The sequence below is a fragment of the Phallusia mammillata genome, chromosome 7 (genome assembly GCF_965637545.1).
Source record: "Phallusia mammillata chromosome 7, kaPhaMamm4.hap1.1, whole genome shotgun sequence".
NCBI classification, from domain to species: Eukaryota; Metazoa; Chordata; class Ascidiacea; order Phlebobranchia; family Ascidiidae; genus Phallusia; species Phallusia mammillata.
The window spans coordinates 3497732-3520959 of record NC_137258.1 but is presented as its reverse complement, the minus strand read 5'-3'; the positions used below and the strand labels follow the sequence as shown (position 1 = coordinate 3520959).

General features: G+C 35.9%; 3 protein-coding genes across 8 annotated transcripts; all 3 read left to right on the top strand.

Annotated features, from left to right (window-relative positions):
• Positions 1-31: 31 nt before the first annotated feature.
• On the top strand, positions 32-12419 carry LOC145237079 (uncharacterized). 4 transcript variants are annotated; one of them, XM_080099816.1, is made up of 31 exons: positions 32-350; positions 406-474; positions 664-761; positions 834-927; positions 990-1128; positions 1912-2057; positions 2670-2892; positions 3112-3228; positions 3306-3498; positions 3561-3608; positions 3786-3963; positions 4183-4328; positions 4405-4536; positions 4953-5086; positions 5365-5511; positions 5570-5693; positions 5766-5855; positions 6357-6498; positions 6762-6817; positions 6879-6986; positions 7870-8030; positions 8148-8268; positions 8677-8839; positions 9174-9244; positions 9312-9414; positions 9739-9827; positions 9978-10096; positions 10200-10264; positions 10323-10457; positions 10785-10915; positions 12161-12419. In XM_080099816.1, the coding sequence occupies exons 1-30, from the start codon at positions 113-115 to the stop codon at positions 10904-10906; spliced, it is 3771 nt and encodes a 1256-aa protein (XP_079955942.1). In that variant the 5' UTR covers positions 32-112; the 3' UTR covers positions 10907-10915; positions 12161-12419. The 4 variants fall into 4 exon arrangements, with proteins under 4 accessions (XP_079955942.1, XP_079955941.1, XP_079955939.1 ...); XM_080099815.1 differs by having other exon boundaries at positions 6357-6507; positions 10788-10915; XM_080099813.1 differs by having other exon boundaries at positions 6357-6507.
• LOC145237082 (alpha-tectorin-like) lies at positions 12187-19999 on the top strand. Of its 2 annotated transcripts, none has more exons than XM_080099819.1 (12): positions 12187-12457; positions 13425-13500; positions 13987-14028; positions 14699-14765; positions 15305-15464; positions 15972-16132; positions 16595-16766; positions 17661-17731; positions 17794-17977; positions 18394-18504; positions 18758-18869; positions 19596-19999. In XM_080099819.1, exons 2-12 carry the CDS (start codon positions 13443-13445, stop codon positions 19775-19777), a joined length of 1320 nt encoding a protein of 439 aa, XP_079955945.1. In that variant the 5' UTR covers positions 12187-12457; positions 13425-13442; the 3' UTR covers positions 19778-19999. The 2 variants fall into 2 exon arrangements, with proteins under 2 accessions (XP_079955945.1, XP_079955944.1); XM_080099818.1 differs by having other exon boundaries at positions 12393-12457; positions 13346-13500.
• A 795-nt stretch (positions 20000-20794) lies between these two features.
• LOC145237919 (uncharacterized) lies at positions 20795-22758 on the top strand. 2 transcript variants are annotated; one of them, XM_080100917.1, is made up of 5 exons: positions 20795-21179; positions 21411-21573; positions 21635-21708; positions 21778-21899; positions 21957-22758. In XM_080100917.1, exons 1-5 carry the CDS (start codon positions 20930-20932, stop codon positions 22161-22163), a joined length of 816 nt encoding a protein of 271 aa, XP_079957043.1. In that variant the 5' UTR covers positions 20795-20929; the 3' UTR covers positions 22164-22758. The 2 variants fall into 2 exon arrangements, with proteins under 2 accessions (XP_079957043.1, XP_079957042.1); XM_080100916.1 differs by having other exon boundaries at positions 20798-21179; positions 21775-21899.
• Positions 22759-23228: the final 470 nt, after the last annotated feature.

The following is a 23228-nucleotide window of genomic DNA, read 5'->3' as shown; positions in this document are numbered from 1 at the left end:
AAACTTTTGATGACACTAAACCAAAAATTTACCGTAGTGCATTTGACACAGTGGAATCTCAAAAGAATATGACAAAATTTTTACGACAGTTATTTAACTGAACATCATATGTATGTTTGGTCTTGGCTTCTGTGTACACTGTACAGGTGATTATTACAAATGTGTGTTAAGCATAAATTTTAAGTATCAATGTAAGAAGATGTCTGGAGGTTCTTTTGATGTGATCTGCTATGCTTCTACACTTGGTATTGATGTAGAACGTGGAAGTACTTCTCGTGCGTGGGTTAAAGCGGTCTATTTGTTTATTGAACATTATGTCATACCCGCGATTCCAGATTCACTTCTTTTAGGTTTGTTTTATGTTTCAATATTGTTTTTGGATCTATCTAAGTCTTTGATTTATAGGAAAGGTCAACCTAAAACAGAAGATTACCTGTAGTCTGCTAAGATGTATGTCTTGTGAAATTCAGCAAGGTTTGTACTAGTAACAAGTTTCAAGTGTTAGTTTGTAGAATGTGTAATATATATGTGTGACACTAAATGTGATAAATATAAAATCATTTTGAAGTATGTTGTGTTGTTTTTTCTAATGATTATGTCAAATAAAATATATGCTTTTGGTTGGGTGAATGGTGACTTTTTGCAGATATTTATTACTGACAGGTTTGCCTGTTGGACAAATACCAAAGAAAAAGTGTTGTTTGTCAATAAAAAGATTGAAAAGGCGCCACTTTTCACCTGTTCATAGTTGCATAAGTTTGGTAAGTTGCTTTCGTAGCATTTGAAGTTTATATTTTAGTGTGAAATCTCTATCATTTGTAATTGTTTTGCAGGAAGATTACAACATCAAAAATGTTGAAAATTCATGTGCTAACTGTCAACAGTGGGAAAGAATACCCAGTTTACTTATTGGATATCTTGACTTTGGTAACATTCAGTGCTTTAATAAATTTAACAGATTTTGATGTATAACAAATATTTTGTTTTAGACTTAAACCATCAGCTGGTTTTATCGGATCAAACTGGCTGTGTAACTTGTACGATGACTAATATCAGCTCCAAGTATACACAATCAGTTTGTCTGCTTAGCACATGGAACTACATTCCTTTTTCTGATGGCCACCCAGGGTAACAAAATTATCATTTCCATTTTTGTGAACATCTCTGTAAATGTTGCTTTTGGGAAACACCTTATAATTTATGTTTAAACCATTTATTATCCTAGGAAGTCATACAAAAATGAATAAAAGATTTTACTCGTGAGCAGCTTAGCCTGTTGCAGTACAAAAAACTGAAAAAAATCTCAATTTAACGAATATAGCAATATGAAGTGATGAAAGTTGGGAAAAAATTGATATGCTGCATGGGATACACAACATAGAATAGCGAATCTAGGAGAATTTAAATTTTAACTTCTTGAATTCTTAAACAAACTATTCAAACCACATGTTTTTGGCTAAAAATCAGACTTACACCATGATTGTGCAATGAGTAACACACATGCCGACATTGTTTCTAGTGACTGTGTGCGTTAGACAGTATTTTTGTTTAATTTTTGAGGTAAAGAATCTATTCCAAAAAAAAATTCCAAATTGCTTAAAAAACTCGTATACATGCGGCACATGCCTTTAGCAACTTCAGAAAGATGCTTTTTAAGTGCAGGGTAAAATGCAACAAACTTGTGTTGGCTCTGGCAAACATTTGGAAAGTATGAACATATTGCACTGCAATAAGCGTGTTTTGATGTTTTGAAGTCATTGATGTTGATTGGTTCACATTGTAGAATAGCACAAAAATTAAATAGGGTTCAGTACTTTCAGTACTCTGGATTATTTTAATATCCTAAAGCAATCTATAATAGTAAACTATTTTCAATTGCCTATTCCTAATACTGCATTACTTTTTTCACAGATATATTGAAGTCTTGGATGATCCTATTGTATTGGCACAACTGAAAATCAGCAGTTTGGTTCATGGTCCCCCAGTCTTTACAGTGTCACAAATAAGACAAATGCAAAAAAAGGATCTTGAGAAGTTGCAAAAATGCAATATTACGGGTGATGCTGTTGCAGCATTTTAAAATAAACATACTTTAATCATAAAGTTGCAGAAATATCAGAAATTTATGGTTGTTGAAAGTTGAATGTGAGATAAAATATGTCAACCACAAATACACAAAATATGCAACTAAATTAAAGTTTTAAAGTAGATACTTGCTTCAATTAAATAAATTTGTTAGCCTCTGTCAGTGGTTCCCTGACAAATTACTTCCTTAACATTTAAAAACATTTTCATTCCTCCCTAATATACTACATGTTAGATTATAAAGCATACTGAGATCATATTAAATTAAGTCTTTATCAACTTTACCTGTCATATTACCAGAACAAATAGTGTATGTTGATAAACCACATCTAAAAATTAAAGTAAGTTCCTCCCCTCAAGTTTTAAAATTCCATCTTGAGAGGAATTTCTCCCCAATGTGTAACCACTGGCTTATGTAGTAGAAACTGGTTGTTGCTAATCGTAGTGTGCAATTGATTTAGTTCCCAGTTCAATTTCTTTTATGTGCAGACATTAGTAATCAGATCATGTTTTATTGGGGTGGCTTTTTTGTTTTTTGTAATACATGTTTTATTGGGGTGGCTTTTTGTAATAAATGTGTTTAGGTGTTGTGCACAGCACGTCAATCGCTCCATCCCAGCATAAAGTTTATTTGGTAAATCATGTGTCTGATGTCAATGTGCAGTATTCAAGTGATAGCTGCACATCTTTACGTGATAATTACCTCATTGTGACTTTACCACAAGAGCAAACTTGCCATCATCTCATATGTGGATTTCAACTTACTGCTTGTAATGTTACATATAAAAAAGATTCAGACAATGATAGGTAGGTTTGAACCAAAATTACTAAATACTAAAGTTAGTCTTTTGATGATAATGATAACTAAGTTTGTACTTCAATTTATTGTTTCTTTAAAAATTGAACATATCTGTGTAAAACCAACTGAACTAACTAAAAACCAAAATTGGCTTCTAAAATTAACCGTCGTTTGATCACAAGCTAAGATTAACTGTTATGAAAATACAATGACTTAATTTCCAATAGGAAATTTTATACCTTTGAAGCAACAACAGAATCCCAAATACAATTTAACAGTGATGGAAAAGAACTGCTAGAAGTGTACAAACAGAATCAGAAGTCACCAAACAAAAGTCTCAAGCAGTATGTATTTTGCAAATAATAAAATATGTCTTATAGTATGTAAAGTTGATTAAATCTGCATTTAAAATGGAATTTAGACCTGACAATGACAGCAATGAATACAAAGTTGCTTTCTGTCCTGTTTTTGTTGGAAGGATTTCTTCAATTGTTAGCAGTGAGTTGGGTATTTTAACCTTGGAAGGTGGTGTGCATTTTGTGGTACAAACTTCAATGGTTGCTGGACTACGGACTGGTGCTGTTGTGTGTTTAAAGAAAGTGCACGGATGCAAGGTTGTTCATTAAATTTTATGGTAAACAACTGCTTTGTGTTTACATTCTAAATTTTGTTGCAGTTACGAGGTGTTACTGTTTTATCGTGCTGTGAAAGTTCGCAAGTGCAGGTATGTTGTTTTGTGTATATTCTAACATTGCTTAAAGTTTGGAATAAAAAAATGCAATAGGCTGCAAACAAATCTACTAACTAACACGATTAAGAAATTTTATGACTAATTTATCAATGCTAAGGAACGTCATTCATATTACCTTTAGATTCAAATTGAGTTTTTGATATTCAACAGATATTGGAATTTTCTTCTATGCCATCTTCTCATCACAATCTCTCTGATGAAAGTTCTTCTTTGTACCAAAAAATTAACAGCTTAAATGTCCATCCAATAAAACTTGTGACATGGTATAAGTTGGCAGAAAAAATGGTGTCTGTGGCTCAACAGGAAGATAATTTGTCTCCAAAACAAGGTGAGTTCCAAAAACAGACAACCAACACCACAGTAATGTTATGTGCTTGATTCTCTATATACTTTGTGAAAAGGACAGAAAGAGTGACTCATTACTGTTTTATTGTAATTTGGTTACCTTTTGCTTATTATTATAATATTGTGAAATATTGAACTAAGGTGCTGGTTAGATTTTTTCAGACTTTTCATAAATATAATATAATTTGTTACAATTTAATAGTAAAGAAGATCTTGCAGCAGGAATGGTTTTTCAATCTTCTGTTACCATCAGCAACAAGCAATTTTTATTTCACTGAACATTTAAAATGTGCTGAAGAGAAAATTGTACAAAAACCCTGTGAAGCATTCCAACATCTTTCAATTCAAGTAGGGCATTGAGTTCAGTATATATACACTGGTTGCTTGCGTAATCTTTTACAAAACATGGTATTTCTGTTGGTAGGATGTACATAAGAAAGCTCTTTCAATTGCAAAACAGCTTTTTTCACAAGATGGTACTGTTATAAATCCTGAACAATGGAGACATTGTGTTATTTCTTCTGAAAAGCTTACAGAAGATATGGGCAGTTTTAATGTAAGTGTTTTTGATAAATTGTACACATGTGTGCAGGTTTTTTTGTAAGGTTTGGTTTGGGTGACCGCTAAGTAGTTTTAAGAGACCGCAAGTGTTTCTATCCAAAAAATAGCCATATTTGCTTAAACAAATTATTTATTAGGCTACTGGCAAATTTTGGGAAACCGCTGGAGAAATTTGAAACACCTTAAAAAAACACTGCATGTGTGTTTATTTTTTGAATTTTTTTTGCAAACCAAACATTGTACTTTTTTCTTCTAAACAATTATGTGGAGTAAAAGTTTTGCACTTATTTGACATTTTTGGTGCACTTTATTTTTCGCTTCCTGTCTTTAGGGCGTGTAATAGGCTTGGAGTATAATCCAAAAAACATAGGCTTTTTAAACATTTTCCGAAGTGACAGCTATATTGTTTAGTCTCTGGAAGAGAACACCATACTTATTGGTCAATTGCAACAGTCGGCCACAGGATTTCTTCAAATATGTGATGGTGCCTGTTACATACCATGTATTGTATTGCCTGACAGTGATAGTGTAGTAAATGACACAAGGTAAGTTCATAAACCTAATTTCTGAGTTTTGCAAAACACTTTGGTCAAAAATGACTAACAACAACAGAATCACAAGATCATCATATGTTGGTTAAAGAGTTTGTGTTCAATTGGTCCCAGACCTAAAGCTTATTCTTCAAAAAAATCTTTCTTTAAGTTTTTAAGTTGATAAAAATATATTTTGCCTTCACATACAACATCATAAGTGTCTGTGTATAACAAGAGCACTTTAAACAGCTTTCACCATATTAAACTGAGAAACCTTTTCTTTTCAACAGACGTGATGATCAGTTTCCAGTTAAATTTAATATTCCTAACACTGAACAACTTGACTCTCTGTTACGCCTTCACAAATTTTCAATTGTTGTTGAAAGAAGATGGGTAGAAACCTTTTTTGATGTAGGATGTGATGACATGGATGACTGGTAAATCAATGATTGGTTGTAGTAGGTTTAAGGTTTTAAATTTGGCTTTGTTCAACAGGAACCCAAACAGCCCAGAAAACCAGTTTCTCTATTCTCTTTGCTTTGTAATGTCAGTTAAGGAAAACACAATATTAAAAACTTCAAGAAAATCTGAAACTACCCAAAGCATGGATACACCAAGTGTAAGCTATAAGAAAATTTACTATGTTTCATGTTCATCTTGTGATTAAACAACGGCTTTTTTACTGTTTTAGACATCAGGTTCACAAAACTCACTTGGTTTTGAGCCACCAACAAACGTTGACTTTCTCTTGTTTATCACTCACAAGTCTCAATTGCAGGAGGTAATTTATCCAAATTCTGAACTGAACCTTATACAGGGTTCCCGCGGGCATGGAAAACGGGGAAACGTTTTAAGGAAAAGGAATTTAAATTTGTATTTTTAAGGCCTGGAAAAGTTTCGAAAAGGCCAACTTTTCCAAAAGTCCTTGAAAAAAATATGGAATTTGGCGCCTGTTTTACCCTGAAAATGCCAGATAGAGATAGGAACTTCAAATTATGTAACGTTTGTATATTCGTTGCAAGTACGGTAAATTGGCTACATATACCAAAGCCTCTATACTAGTTTTACTACGGGAATTGCTCCATTTTTTTTGAATAAGGTTATGAAATTTTTTTTTCTTGAAAAGTTTTGAGAAGTAATGGAATTTATAAACGAAAATTGCGCGGGAACCCTGCTTTTAGGTTTTAGCTATTACAATCCTGTCAAGTTTTCTTCTTGTGGATCTTGTTGTTGCGGTCTTTTTTATCCTATTTTCATTGTGTTTTGTTTTTATCTTGTTTAGGTAAACTCATGCTTGTTTTTCAATGTTGTTGCTTTTAACTTTCAATCTGGCAATCTATTGGACAATCACCTAAAGTTATCTGGGGAAGCTTGTGCCTTGTATAGTTTGGTTTATCCTGGAACTTTGTTACTTCTTGAACTTGGTAAATCAGGTAATTAGTTGTTTAAATGTTTTGGTACTCGGAACTATTTTTTTAACTTTTACCTCTTCTTGGCAACTTCTCAAAAATAAAATTATCAAAAATATGCAACATACAGTTTTGTAATTTTATTTAGCAATTTACCAATCTGGTGTGAATTTATTTCCAATCGAGAAACTCTGTCTTGCAACATACACCTTTTTTGCTTTGAAACATAACTATGGAATGTTTAATGTACTTCTTATATTTGATTGTTTCAATTTCAGATACAGAAGAACTCTTGCCAAAGTGTATTGAGTCATGTCACTTGCGACAGATCAGGGTAAGACATTGTCTTGCAAGTTACACAAACATTTAATCTCACAAATCATTATACTTTGCAGAATACGGTTGACCTTCCTCCTCATTACAACCATGTAAAAGTTGTTAGTTTCTGTGAGAGTGCATACGTAAAGTTTAACTCAAGTTATTTTGGACAAGGCTTACACAAGGTAACACTGGTTTTTCAGGGTAAATACCCCCCAAGTGAATTTGTTTTTCTAAGCCGATTTTCTGTGTTGTGTATGTTCAATTTGTTACCCTATAGCAGGGGTGGGGAACCTACTTACTACTGCAGGCCGCATGAATTGCACAACATTTTCGGGCGGGCCAAATATGTCTTTCTTTGCTGCTACATATACAAGTTTATCACTTATTTCGACTAAAAATAGTTTGTCCTTTCTTTCTGGAAGCCTCTAGCTCTATTACCGATCTGTCTTTTTTTTCATAAATATATTTTCAAACAATCACACCCTACTAGCACTAAAATCAATTTAAAACTAATATCACATGGCAAATGAATTGTAACTGCAAGGAGAAGCAATCGAGTGACTGTTTCGTCACAAATGTAGCAGTTGGTTGAATGTGTAGCATTTTTTATGGAAGTTTGACGTCATAATGTGGAATGGGAAGATATTGCAAATAAATTACCAATAATGCAAAAGTCATTTCAAGGAAATATTTGTACATGAACATTTTATTGTTTGTTTCTTTTTGTAATGTTATGTTGTGGACTTTAATATAATTGTGGCGGCGCCCACATTAAAAAGGCAAGCGGGTCGCAGGTTCCCCACCCCTGCCCTAAAGTCTTGTTGCACAGATCAATGCCTACCTCACTTTGCTTATGATCTTAATAACTCTGATTTGTTTGAACAGGGGTATTTCGTGTGTTAAAGCCAAGGGCTAGGCAAATTTAAAACCCATACCAACATTCACTTTTAAATGTCATATTGTCTCTGTGTTGTGAAGGTATTTGGGTTACATATTTCTGCCCAACTGTCCTGGGATGTTTTCTTTTATTGTTCAAAATTAAATGAATGGTTTTAAAATGTGCAGATATATAGCATTGAGCAACTCCTAACGAATCCACCTACATTGGCAAGAAACAATCTTGTTTCTTTACATGGCGTTATCACTTTTCGAATTCTGTACAAAGATCGCCTGCTAGACACAACACAGGATTACAGCACCAGACTAGACTTAGTGGACAATAAGAGGTAAGGAAAACATGACCAAGACTGCTCTAAAGTAAAGTGTAAATGTTTGCAGTAAGCCTAGAGCTTAGTTTGTGCTGCTGGTGTTTGAAACTTTGTGAACCTTTTTGTGGTTTTCAGCCTTTTCTCTCAAAAGCTGGCGCTTTACATCGGCCCAAACTGTTCAGCATCTCGCGAACTTGGCTTAATCCCAGACACTACAGTAACTTTCTACCGAGTAAAGTTGATAGTGTCTCAAAAGGTAAGTGAGATCCATCTCGAAATGAGCAAGCTTTGGCATAGATATGACCAAATGACTGAGAAACACTAAATCAAGTTATAAGTTATATAGTCATATAAATCTATAACTAATTTATCCTTAATGATTCTGTCACGGTGATTTATGGGTCCCCTTCCATTAACTGTTCCTTGTTTGTTGTAAACTGTTAGCTGTTAAACAGGAAAAATTGTTAAATATGACACCGAATATTTAAACTGACAATATATATGAAAACCACCTTTCTAGTTTGCACATAACCTTACTGCGGAACTGCAGCTAGAAATCATTTGCATACAGCAGCATGATTTGGATAAAAATGTGTTCATGCTGGTGGGATTCCAACCAACGACTAAATCACTGGTTTGTGAAATGTTTACCATTACGTTTTAGGGTCAAATATATTGCAAGTTCACACCAACTTCATTCTACATCATTGAATCGTTAAAGACAAAACCAGACTCCACCACACCAATATTAATATCACCAAAAACCGAAGACTTTTCTCACAATGATTCGGAAACTTTGATGTCAGTAGACAAGGAAGAGGTTTCGGGTGCGTATGAAACTACCGTCTATTTTGTTTTTTTGAGTAGAGATGTACCGAATATTTGGTTGGCCGAATTTATTTTCGTGTACCATCTACTTTTACAAATATTCGGTTCGACTGTAAAATTTGTTGCGATACGGCCGAAACCGAATCTTGTACGAACACAAATTTAAAGCGTAAAATGTGTCTTTTTTGCTTTAAAACGATATTTTGAATTAAAACTTCAGTTTATCACTTTTATGTGTGTTACGCATTTATGACAGTAACGCAATTTATAAATTTCAATCGATTTTACAAACTTATATGTGTATAGCGGTTAATTACGTTCTTGTTTTTCCAGATGTTACCTGTTTGTACGATATCTATTGCAAGACAGACTTAAATTTGGAAGACAAACTGATAAAACTGAAGGTATTGACTGACTTCTGCGTGGCACACATTTGTATTTTATAAGCAACTCTTTTTACCTTTCATTCAGGCACAAGTTACCAGACTACTTAGCGTGCAGTTGACTGTTGTGTGTTCCGCATGTGGGCGTCAAAGAGCACTTAGCTGTGGTTGTCCGTTATTTTCCAAAACAGGCAAGTACCAGTTAAATGCGGACCTTGTACTTTAAATGCCTACCTTGTCTTTTCAAAGAAGACTCCTTGCAAGTTTAAACACAAAAAAATGGTTTAGTGAGTTTTGCACGAATCAAACTCTAATTACTGCAGTGGTTTTCAACTTGTTTTAAGAAGTGATTTTACAGAAAATAATATTGTACACTGATTCAAGTACCAGCTAACTACTGACTTCTTAAATTATTCACATTAAAACGCATAAAAACACTGCAACAAAAACGTGCTCTGCTAAACTTACCTTCAAATATATTTAAATGTTTATCATGGATGTGGTTTGTGCGTTAGGTGTTGAACCTGTGCAGTCTTGTGGCAACTTGAGCGGGTACGAAGTAAACTTGGAGGCAAAGACCATCATCACTGACGGAACAGGACGTGTAAGTGAAAGTATTCTTATATCTTTCGTAAAAGTATTCTTATGTATTTCATATCTCATGACATGAAATTTTGTAGTTCAGTGGTAGCGTTATTATGTTGGAAAGTAGTGTGTCCATTCATGATGAAAATGATTATAATTTGTTCTAAAGGCTGTTTTAATCTTCGGACGACATAATCATTCACATCTTTGCAAGCTGCTGGGCATTTTATCTCAGGAATGGGACGACGTCATCAAACTACTACGTCACTCTTCATCAGGGATTATCAGGTAGTCTTGCACCGGCCTTGTTACACCATTCAATTGACATGAAAAACCACTTATTTTACGATCTTCTCTTCAAACATTGTTAAACAAAACTTTTTTTTTTCAGTTACGATTGCGATTTTTATGACCATCGCAACCTATTGACGAAACCAATTTTACCCCGCACAGAAGGTCAGTTTTAATTTTACATGACGTCACATTTTACGACGTCAGTATTTTTCGTTTTCAGCTCAAGAAGTTGCTACTGCATTGTTTGATGACATCAACACGCGGTGTTTTTTTCCTAGAGAAATTGTTGCAAGAAAGCAAGTAAATGTGAAATATCAAAACTTTCGAGGTGAAAATGGTTACGAAGCTGCGCAAGGTGATTTTGATCAATTCTAACTTACACTAATATCCTAGACATCGCATTGATACCAACACTAGGTCAAGGTTTAAACAAAGCTCCGTAAGGCATTTCTTTATTTAGGTTAATTCCATCCACCAGTTTTTTCAAAACGTAACGAAAATTACCCACAGAAGAATGATGTCACGAAATTAGAAAATGATGATGTAAATACCCCCTAAAAATGTCAAATTACCCCTTTTGAGCTAGGTTCCTTAGCTATGTAGGTCCTAATCATTAAAAGCATTGTCAAAACGAAACGAATGCCGCGTATAGTGCTGATTTTATACATATGTTTTTGTACAGCAGCTGAAATGATCGACTCCCGTTTTAAACTCGGCACTGTTCCGGCTGAGTGCGCAGAAGACATCCCCCAGCGAACTCTCTCGTTACGCCTCATCAAGTTCAACTGCGTCATTGTGACTTAATCGACTTTGGTGAGTAATTTGTTTCTCCGGTTTTTAAAATTTAAAATTCCAGCCAATTGTACACGTCAAAAGTCAACGTGGACGTTGGGTTTTTAAACCAGACTGGATATCGGGAAGTGCACTCATTTCTGTTTTGCAAACTTAATTTTTGTCTACCCCTTTTACGTGAATTTATCCGTCTATCGTTTTACAACTTCCAATTGAAAATGTGTTAACTTTGTCAATTAGAAAAATATGGAAATCCAGAGATTTCGGAGATGCTGTATACAGTAGAGTAATGTACTACATTTAAACTCACAAACCTCCATTTCCTTAGATTACCAGATGGCAAACAATTTGTTCAGACTGCTATGGCTTTTGACTTGATTACCCGAAAGCGGTGTGATTGTACTTTATTTTTGGTAGTGATACTACTGATGTGAAATTTCACTTTCCCACATGAACAGGCGTTTGTTGGTCTGTACTTTTGGTATTCACTATTTGAAGTTCCTTCTAGTTGCTTAGATAGTAAACATTAGTAATACACCACACGAAAGATGCGTTCGTCTGGTTGGTTGAAACATACAGCCAGGAAACAATAACGAGGCGTTGTTCTCGTTTTGCGGTGCTGGCGCCCTTTGTGTTGTGCGTGTAACGATTGTACGCGCGGTACGATGAAACACACACACAGCAAACATATATGTGTCTTGAATATATACTTCAGACAATTGAAACACAAATTGAGTACTTTTTACATTACAACAACTTACAAGCTAATGTGTGTTTATGGGATTCATTTATGTAGATAGATATATTGGATTATCCGAGTATTGTCTTAAGTTTTCAAAACCGTATATTGTGTACCTCACTTTCTACAGTGTTCACTGATTAGTACTAAGATTATTACTAGACAACACATAAAACGTCCTATGTTCGGGACAACGACTTCGTACACAGTTCAAAAACGCTTAATCAATTTTGGGATCGCAATTGAATGTATGTAACTCCATGCTCTATCTGAACTGAATCATAAAAATCAATGTTTTTTGTCCGAAATATCGAAACAAAGAACTAATTGCCCAGACTGTTTAAAGTTTACCATGTCCATAGCATGGCACCAACCTTCCATTCTGATCGTTGATTAGTGTCTGAAAAAAAATAGGGAGGAATTATTTTTTAACGTTTACCAGACAGCCATCTTGGTCTGATGTTGAATGATGTGCATCTGCTTTGTCATAGACCCTTATTTGTAAGCCAATTTTTTGTATTTTTTAGATTTGGATATCGTACAGTTTGCCATTTGTCCACACTTAAAAACGCAACATGAACTTTTTTATGTGAAATTTGGTCGAGACTTTTGTACATTAGTTCAATCAAGCACTTTAAATACTTGGACCGAAAGGACGAATCAAGTTGCCGAAGCAAAACAACATTACAACAACGCAGCTTCGGCAAGAGTTTTGGCTTGGAGTATAATAATAATCAAATAGCAAATCAACGGAGACCTGATTACGAGTCGCGTTCTGCGATACATTGTACGATGCGGATATGCCCCAATGAAATCATCGGCAGGTAATATTTCCGTTCTGTGTGCGCTGGCCTGTTCCTTTATTGGTTTGTTCTGTTTCGCGAGCCCGTTGCCGAACACGGATTGTTAATCGTCACATCGCTAATTATTAGCACTGTGCATTGAGACTATGTATTACTGGATAGTTATGAATTAGAACGGGTTAGCTCGCTATTGAAGATTTAAGTTGGTTTTTACTTAGAATGTGCTATTTTGACGGTTTAGGGCACCTTAGCATTGCCTCTTGATATCATAAATTTTAAAAACTACAATATGTTAAACAGTAGATTAGTGCGTATGTTCTCGCTTAAAATATTCAAAACTGTTAACCTATTAGACCTATTGTAATTTGTTAGTTACGTAAAATCAGCTGGGTTGCAATTACAGTAGATGTGGTATGTGGTTGTAAACAAGACAGTACAAAAATGAGTGACGTTATGTCAATCACCCGTTATTCAATTAAATTTTTACCTTTCAGGTTTCATGTTAGAAATTCGATTTTAAAATCTTATTTCTTCATAACCTTCAAGTGTATTGTAACTAAGATCAAAGTTGGTAATTTATGTGGCCAAAAACGTAATCGTATAACTTAAGAAGTGGTGTTAGTTTTCGTTAAACGTTTGGTATAAGGTGACATGTAATGTTTTTGGTTGCTCTTCGAGGCATAACCTAACTTAGTTAGACTTTTAAGTCTTGTGCAGCCTACTTTTTTTTGTCTTTTTTGAAGTATTTTAGCTATTTTGAACACTTGTTTGCGTATACGAGTCTGTACCGCGACAAAAAATGATGGTGCATATCTAGAAAATAAAATAATAGAAAATTAGTTTTACTTTTGACTGATGTCGTTTCATTTACTAACTGGCGTGGCTCTACTAACTTGCCTTACGTTTCAGTTAAGTATAACAAGTGCAAAATATTGCTGATTGGGTTCCGGGTGACGTCATCTTACAACGACAAGGTATTTGTTTACAGGACGGAGAGAGTTGAACAATGCTGCACGGAATCGTGACAGTTTTACTTAGTTGTATTGCACTGATTAGTGCAGAAGGTGAGCAATCAAACAAAATTTTTGTTCACATTAATTAACTTTGACAATAAACCTAAAGGGCAGATTATCTGATTTAATCAATTTGAGGATTTAAATTTTTTCTCGTTTTGCTAGCTAGGCGGATTTTAAAGACAAAAAATTACTCCTCTAAGTTTTAACAACACTAAAATAACGTTTGATCGCTAACTGCTTTAATTAGAAAAGTAAGATTTAATAAAACACTAGCATTTTACCATAGGCATTACATTTTGCAATTTATATTTAAATATGTTCATATTTATATTCTTACACATATAATGTATTTTTATTTTTTCTGTACATACCGTCAAGGATAAAAGCAACTGTCTAGGCTGCAGTCGTGCCTTTTTCCTAGCACTGTTTTATTGTATTGTATAAATCGGAACATTGGTCAGTACGCGCCACAAACCCCCAAAAAACTTGGTGCTGGCGTTGTAAGGAAAAAACAAATTTATCGTTGTTTTGCAGGCATACGGGAAAGGAGAGGACTCGTAGATCCAGATGGATTGGGTAAGTTACCACAACTGGCTACTACGCTTTGAGCTGAACTTTTAACTTCAAGGCGCTTTATGAAACCGCGTTTTCCGGAAAACTGTTTAGTGGCTTTTTAATGGACTTTAAACTGTGTCCATGCAAACTTTATTTTTTAACCGTTTTCTTTGTTTATAAAATGTGTTGACGTTTTAGGCCCGGGGTGTACAACCTCCGGCCCGCTGTCCAAATGCGGCCCCTATTTAAAGGTTGTGCGGTCCGCAGAGAGGCTTGGATTTCACATGTACTGACAAACGAGTTCCGCTATTGTATATTTTTGAACAGATAAATGCGCCCTATGCTATTTTTCTTCGACCTTGCAATATGTGGCTAGAATCAAATGCGAACTTTATTTGCAGTGAAGAATATTTGGTAATCAAAAGTAAAATCACCTTGTGTTTTACAACACAGGTGCCGCCCGCGATCGAATTTTGGTTACTGTATTTGGGCCAACATTAACAAAGGTTGCACACCCCTGTTTTAGGCCATATATTAAATTTATTATGTAGTATGTTACTAACTTATAACTGCACGCTCGGTTACGATTTGAATTTACTTTATGACCATTTGCTATGTATTCAAGCTCTTTAACATGTGGTCATGTTTTCTGCCGTACGATTAGTACTTGACCTTCATGCTTTTTTTGCAGTTACTGTGCGCTCTTTTGGCAGTGAAGATGGCATGATTGAATGTTCGGTACAAAACACTACAATTTAGTAAGTATTTACAAGCTGAGACCTGCTTTAAACTTTTTTCATATAATATAAGTTGTCTAAACAAGCTTTAGCAACATCTTAAATGCTAAACGGCGTTTTTCCTGCAAACGGCTTTTAACAAGAGTTTGTGTAGGTTGGGTTGAATATTAGTTAATCCTGGAACAACTTAACCATGTCACCTACAGAATGACTTTGTTCTGCCACATAGCATTAGGATCAGTGTTTCCCAACAAATTAACCTGTAACTTACGATATGCGGGTTTTACATGATTAGATTAGGTGTGGGAAAACCATTAAGCAAAAGTTATACACTCTTAGGGAACACAAGGACTTCAAAACTAAAGCAGCTGGATTAAAACTAATTTCGCCGAAGATATGTTAAAACGATTGCAGTAAATGTATTCAAACTATATTCGATCTGTATGTAAAGTTGTAAATCGAGGCACTGTACCTTGCGAAGAAAGTCTTCTGCAAAAAACACATGCCTCTTTGTACAATGTGGCTCTCTAGCATCATCATGTGACAAAATGTGTTTACAGCTTGACTGAGGAATTCCTGGAGACCGTTGAGATTGATCCCATCGGATCTTTCGAGTTTTTAGATAAACATGGAGAAGGAATCCCAGGTTGCACATTTCCTCATTATACCAACATGTTTATGTTGCGCGATCGTTTTGCACAATGCAGCGCTGATGTCAAGGTGAATTTTGCTAAGGCTTAAGTTTGCTTGTGTACTGATATTTGTCACGTAAACTAACGGACAAAATACGTAATGGGCGCATAACAATCAACAGGTCTTCGCAATCGTTAATGCCTAGATGCCCAACAACGCGAGTCATAGTTTAGGGACCTCGGCTCAATCTGCCAGTTTTTTGCGATTAAACATTTTTTTTCTTATTGAGTCCTTACCTAACGAATAATAAGTTTACAATCTATGCAATTAAACGGAATATGCGATAATCCGGTGTGCAATTAAACAGATCCACCTGGTATATTAATCTCAGTACGCCAGGCCCATTAAAGGCGTTGTACTAAATCAGCCGGTCACCAAGCTTTCACCGCCACATGGCAAGGTGTAGGCTAGAAGTCTTTTCGGGACTTGCGTTATACCAGCTGAGCCACACAGACTCAGTGGTGAACTCGTCGAATGTCGAATCACAAGCACCTAGTATATTAGGTTGATAACTAACTACGCCCTGTTTTGCAGCAATACTTTGACATGTTCATTGTGAATTACACGATTTGTGTGAGGCCCGCAGATAATCCTGAGATCTACATTGCCCGTGACGTACCCACCACGCTTGAATTTTCATGCGTTTTCCTCCGTGACGTCATCGTTTCCAATCTTGAAATTGACCCACTTATCTCGTAGGTTGAAAAAAATGACTCCAGTTTATTTTGTATGTCACGCACAGTTTAAGGTTGTCAACGTTTAGGTTTCAAGTGTAATATTCACTATCCAGTCCCTCATCCGTAGTTCAGTGAACCTCAGTTAACATGGACCCAAATGGAGCAAAAAAATGTCCGGAATAACCGAATCAGGTTTAACCGAGGTTTACTGTATTTGTAGAATTATTAGGATTTTGTCTCTGCGGTGCAGACATTAAACGACACTAATAAATGTACTATGTCTACTTCTTCAATTGTTTGATTAGCTGATGACATGCAACTTTTCACTGGTTCATGTGACCAATATCTGGTACTAAATTACTTTTTTCCCACCGTCGCGACTTTCCACACCCCACACTTAACGTTTTGGTTTACTGATCTAGCCAAGATATACCCTAAACACTCATCTTGTCACCTTTATAATGTTTTTCATTGTTTTAGTCATATTCGGGCACGTGCGGCTGGCGTTGAAGGCGAGTTCCAGGTGGACATGGCTCGTTTTACTACAGATGACTTCACCTTGATTGATGGAAGTGTACAGGTTACTGTAGAAGACCCCGTATTTATCGGTCTCTCAGTGCAAGGCGGCGAAACAGCTAATCTAGTTCTTCAGGTTGGTGTCGGATAAATCAAGCCAAGTATCTATACCGTATTTACTCGATTGTAAGCCGCGGCTTATATTGTTTTTTACCTGCCGTTTGTGCGGCTTACAATCGAGTAACTACGGTACCCCGTTTGTGTACAACATAGTTGTAGGTGGACCCAAAGTGCGAGCTCGAAACCAGCCCGAACTTGAACCTTGTTTTTAAAAGCCCGTTTAGGCGCAAAGTTTGATTAACATGCCTACATGACAGCTTACAAAAAGTACGACTGGGCAAAATCTAACAAAGAAGAAATACGCAATGGATAGTAATAGACAATAGCTAAACACGACGTCTAGGAGTGTTGGCCATTATTAAGTCCAGCTACTAGCTCCTTAGCTCGGTAATTTTATCTTTTTAAACTTAGGACAGAATGTCAAGTCAAGCCCGAGTCAAACCCGCTAGTTTAAAAACAACGCTATGCCCCAAAGTGGTCGACTTACATTTATGGTGTGCAATATTAGACCAGCTTGTTTTGACCAATTTTCTCAACCACCCAGTTGACTTTCCTTAGCGAAAGGCTTTTGTTTGCAATCCCCTATTTGAGCGACTTACGTTGCGTGATAGTTAAGTTATACGTCTATGAGACATGTATTCGTATTTGTGTTTTTAACTATGTCTACCGATTGTATTTGAGGAACGGACTAATAACCAATTTAACTACCGCTAATGTAGAACTCCTTACTTTGTCATGACACTTTACGTCGAGTAACTGGATTCAAAATTTTGTCTCAGCATTAAAATGCAGTAAAACCATATTTTTTTACGCTTAACCTTAAACCGGATTCTGTTCATGCTTTTTTTGTTTACATTGCGTATCAAATTTATCTTGCTCTTTCCGCATCAGTAACAATATAACTTTGTAGGCTCTTAACTGCTGGGCCACACCAAATGCAAACAGAAACAATCCAGATCGATATGACATCATCAAAGACGGGTGAGTACTTTTGCAAAGCAAAAACATTCCCTTGTAACCCTTTAATGGTGTGGTTTGCGCAGTTGTGTGGCTGACGACAATGCGTGGGAACACAACAATGTGTTTTTGAACTTTGACGGGCCAAAGGTCGAGTTCGACTTCTCTTCTTTTGTGTGGACGATCCCAGATGGTGACGATCAGGAGATATACGTCCACTGTATGGTATCCGTGTGCCCGAACGACATCAGCCAATTTCAGTGCACCCAAGTACGTAATTTTTAAACAGTTGTATATTAGCTGCTTACTCTTGTTAAACGACTTTAAGATTAGATTGTGAAGAAAGAAGGGGGATGTAAAATAATTTAAAGGGTTCAACCAAACAAATATTATTAAAAACCATTCATTTTTTAAACAATGCGTGATGTTAACTTTACTGTTACATCATATAAAAGCGTAGTCAGAATTTGCGATCAAAGGGGGTGGGTTTTTTGTGGCTTATAAAAGAAAACATGATGTACACTTAGTATGGTATAGAGATAAGCGAAAAGTTTAGTCCAACAAATAGCCAAATTTTAGTTGCAGGTGTCAAGCTGTATTATTTAACCTTACCAAAAAATCATTTTAGTTCCGACAGAAAACAACGTAATTGATTTGTGTATTTTTTCATTAAACTTGTTCTTTAGTCACCTTGTGGAGCAGCAAGAAAACGTCGAAGCGCCCCGACTGATATTACGACGGATTACATCAGCTTGGGTCCAGTCAAAGTCCAGCGCAAAGAGAAGACTTGTGATAAGGTTCGTGTCTGTTTCACCAAATGGCACATCGTGGCGAAGGATGTCTTGACGCCCTCTGTTACCGTAACTAAACAGAAAACAGTTTTATCTGTTCCTAAAGTGGCATTAACTATGTTTCGTTACAATTCAATCATGGCTATTTCTTGTCCTAAAGTTCAAGAAATTTTAAAAAAGGTGCAGTTTTAAATATATTTTTCTCTATCCTGATGTGGATTTGATTGCCAAAAAATACTTACTTAATTTTTTATTCCAGGAATGCTCACATGGCTGTGCGCAAGACAAGGACGAAAGCTTTTATTGTTTCTGTCCACCCGGTTTGGTCTTAGACTCGGACGATTTGACATGCATTGAAAATAATGAAATTGGTGAGTTTTTCAACTTTATGCCTCATCTGTTTACCCACAATGCGCCAACCTCACTTTCTTGTGAGCCCCGGTCACATAACGCCTTTTAATACGGTGTAGCTGCAGCGCGTTCAACCATTATCCACCATTGTACCCTTCATTGTTTTGCGCTTCACAACGTTTCACCGTTGCACAACTATTTCTGGCTTGGTGATTGTTTTAGTGCTATATTGTCACTATGTTCACCAAGCGAAATAAACTCATCATCTCATCTAACTATATTGTGGGTAAAAAGTTGGCCACGAACTTTATGAATGACATACAACACGTTGCTAACTGACACTGCTTTATGTTCTTGCCCTCGCCTTTGTTAAAATACAGCCCAAACCGTGTGGTAAATGCTCACGAAACAGAAAACCAAATTAGTTTTCCTAAACTTTTGTTATTCAAGACAATTATTAAGTGAACAGTATAAATGCGCCTGCAAGTTTGGGTGTTTTTACCAAAATGAGTGTAGGCCAATCTCGGCCGGTAACAAAGTGCACATGATACTGAATACACATGTTTTAGAATGTTGAAGTTTCGATAAAACATTATGACGCTGGATTCAATGAATGGCGTATCGTTAAGTGCCAGATCGTTTTCTTTCTATTTCGAGTTCAATCGTTTTCGGTTTTAGGGTTATTTAACAAAGTGCACTGTGATACTGTGATTCAAAATGTGCTAAAATTTTGTAAACTTTTACAGAGGATGACATTGGCCTTGATCAAATCGTCGTGGTCAAGTACAGAACCAGTTACGTCAATACCGTCCTTGTAGTAGCACTGTTAATGTGCTCGTTGATGCTGGGCCTTGTGTTGATTCAGGGTTTGCGACAAAAACAACAGGAAGAAAATACCAAAGCCATCGAAGCCAATATTGATCTATAAATGTCACATACCATGTACTTAGTCTGAGCAAATTTATTTCAGGGCTCCAATGTTAAATTAGCGGGATTTAAGCGAACAAGGCCTCTCTGATACTATGATTAAAACCAAACTACTTATTTACTGTGGAACAAATCCAGATGCTGATTTATGTTTTCTTGTTGGTCTCCGTTTGTAAATTTTTCGTTGCCTTGTCGTAATACAATTCTATGTTACTTGGATAAAGTGTCGCCGTTTTGTCTAATTATTGTAATATACAAGTAGTTTCCCACCCACCGAAGGCTTTCCTACTCTGGCCTAACAAGCTTTTCCGTGTAATTTATGGAAGAAATGTCGAAAAAACTTGGATTGCTGAATTCATTAAAAAAAACAAAATCTGCCAATACACAATCTCGTTAAAAATCCTATCGCGCTCAAACACCCATAACCGTAAATATTCGAGTATTTTTAAAACATAACCAACATGTAAAGGGAGTGGTTCTTAACTGGGGAAGAATTTCAGGGAAGTAATTTGCTTCAATTTTTACGTGTGGTATGTAAATATAGGCCTAGCCTACACTTCACCTCTGGAAATATGACCGGTAAAGTTGGTAAAATGTCCGATGCTTTGAAGTTTTGCAACGTATCCATCCCTCAGAAACTTTTGAAAATCCCTGCTTTAACTCAATAATCAGACTTATTGATTTGCACTTGTCAACAAGGAGAAAGCTTGAAATAATGTCCAGAATGACTTCCAAGGGCCTATCGTATGCGACAATCAGGAAACGTTTCGAATACTGAAAGCAGAACAAATATATTCTAAGCAAAATATTTAAAGCAATACAAAATATTCCTCCATGCAAGCAAAATATTTAAAGTAACACAAAAATTATAAAGCCCCCGATTATGCCCATTAAACGTGGTTCGCGGTACGCGATAAGCGGCAAGTAGTAAGCGGCACGCGTCGCGTTTTTGCGGGTGGCGGCAAGCGGCACTTACTCTAGTCATTTTTCCATTCAGTTTAATGCCGCGGCTTGTTTTTTCTCCGTTGAACCGCTTTGCCATGAGCCGCACTGCTTGCTAGTAGGTCTGCTGGGCGCAAACCTTGTTTAAAATTAAAATGGAAAAAACGTCTTTTGACAATGTTTTTACTTAGTTGTTGTTGTACGTTTGTTTATGGATTGTGTTATGATTAGAGTACTGGTTATGATTGTAAATTGGGTCTTTGGTTTTAGGAACGTTTGTATTGTAGACTACATTGCTTTTGTGGTAGCTATTCACAACCCAAAAATGGATTTCAATGATATATTGATACAGATGGTGCAGGATTCTCCTTGCATTTATAATACTCATATCAGTCACTACAAAGATCAAAACCAAAGAGAAAAAGCTTGGAAAAAAATTGCTGAGCATACTGGCCAGAAAGGTTTGTTTGTTTGATTTTAATTCTCAGTGGGCATTGCTAACTGCATTAGGCGTACATTAAGTCAACTCTTTTATTGTTGGTATACTTACATTTTTGTACTTTGACTGAGTTGTTGACTTCAATTTGGTTTGGAGCATTACTGCTTGAGTTTTCTGCTGTGGAAAACACAAATGGCCAGATGCATGTAGAGAGACACTGTCACATAAAGTAAATGATTATATGACGTTTTAGTGGAAACTTGCATGAAACGCTGGAAGAGCTTAAGAGACCGCTTTGCAAAAGAAAAGAGGAGGATTGAAAATGCAGAAAAAAATGGTGCTGCTGTTGCAGATTTGCGAGTGTGGGAACATTATGAAGCACTCAAATTTCTGCAAGCGCATTTAAGGCATAAAGTGTAAGCGATTTAAAAACATATTCAAAATGCTTTTCACTTTTAACAACTGTAATTGTTACAGAACTGTTGGCACCTTTCTTCCAACCTCAAAACGTATCAGTGACTCTATGCAAGATGAATCTGTTTCAGAATATGGTATTTTGAAATTTGCATTAAAGTTTTAATCATTTTGACTTAATACAGGAGTTTTTTTGAGTTTAGCAGAAGTGATATCTCTCGAATTGGTGGATAAGGAGCCTGCCCCAGCCACCTCATTGAGCCCAACTATGCAATCAACATCTAGGCAAGGCAAAAAAAGGAAATGTTTTGATCAAATGGACATTGAGGTTTGTGTTTTTAGGAAAAATGTAGGTTCTGTGAGTCACAGGTTTATGTTATTTCAGGAAGAAATTTATGACATGGTTCGGAAAAATGCAAAAAGCATTTTAGAAATGAAAATGACATTGACTAAAGAACAACAAAATGATGAGTTTACAAACTTTGGAAATTTTGTGGCATCAAGCCTGAGAAAGTTGCCAGAAGCGAAAGCATATCAGTCTTTTACTTTTATTGCAGAGCATCTGCAATCTCAACGAGCAAGCCTGGATTAAAATTCAATTGTGTGCACTTTTTTACATTAAGCTTGTTTATCTATTTTATATTTCAACTTTATCCTTTTACACTTTTGTTGCCATGGGTTGTTTTCTGATTTTCTATCAGAAAATTCTGTGACTTTTGTTTCTCAACTTCAACAAAAATGAAAATGTACAAAATATTGTGGGTGCAAAAAAACTGTAATGCATTGTTTAATAATTACATTCAACTGTTGTGTCATAGCAGTGTGTTATGCCATAGCAGTGAATCATTCTTATAAATAAAATTTACTTTAATGAGCTAAAATTGAGGCAGCCACTCTGCTGTGCACTGTTTGGATCGTGTGGTGCAAAGAAGATAAACACTCTTTGGTCAATCAGGAGGTCATATGGACATGCCCCAAAACAATTTAAAAATCCACATTTTGGTAACCCCCCCCTTCCCCCCCGGCTTCGGTCTCCCAAATATTTTGCTTACGTCAGTGTGCTCGTTCTTTGAGTTGAGTAGCATGATATAAACGGCGCAAGCGAATAATATGTACGATTTAGCACCACCCACTGACCAAATTATTTTTCGGCGGGAAATGCAGAAAGTAAAAATCAATGTTATGTTTTTGCCGCATTTTGTCCTTGTGCAATTTAAGCTGTCAGAAAAGAATCCGGTATTTAACGATAAAAACACAAACAGTAGACAGTTAGGAACAGCGGTTACAGTATAGGGAAGCAATTGCAGATAGAGCATTATTTGGAATATTTTTCAAATAGCGAAGCAAAACGAGTGTTTGATCCGCTTTCAACATAAGATTAGGTTTGATGTGTATTTTAAGTTGACAGTACCAGTAATCTTTCTATCTGTTATGCCTAAATTTTGTCCTTTGCTGAAAAAGCATGGTTTAATGCAGGCTTATTTAAAGCATGCCTTGTCAGCCATTCATTGCTATTGACGAACTGGTGTCATCTTTCTTCAAGCACAGGTGGTGAATTGCACTTATTCTAAGATCTAAATGAGTAAGTATCTATTTTGCTGTAGTTGTAGTTTGTTTCTACAGTGTTCAACTAATTGCATAATATAATTAATTACAA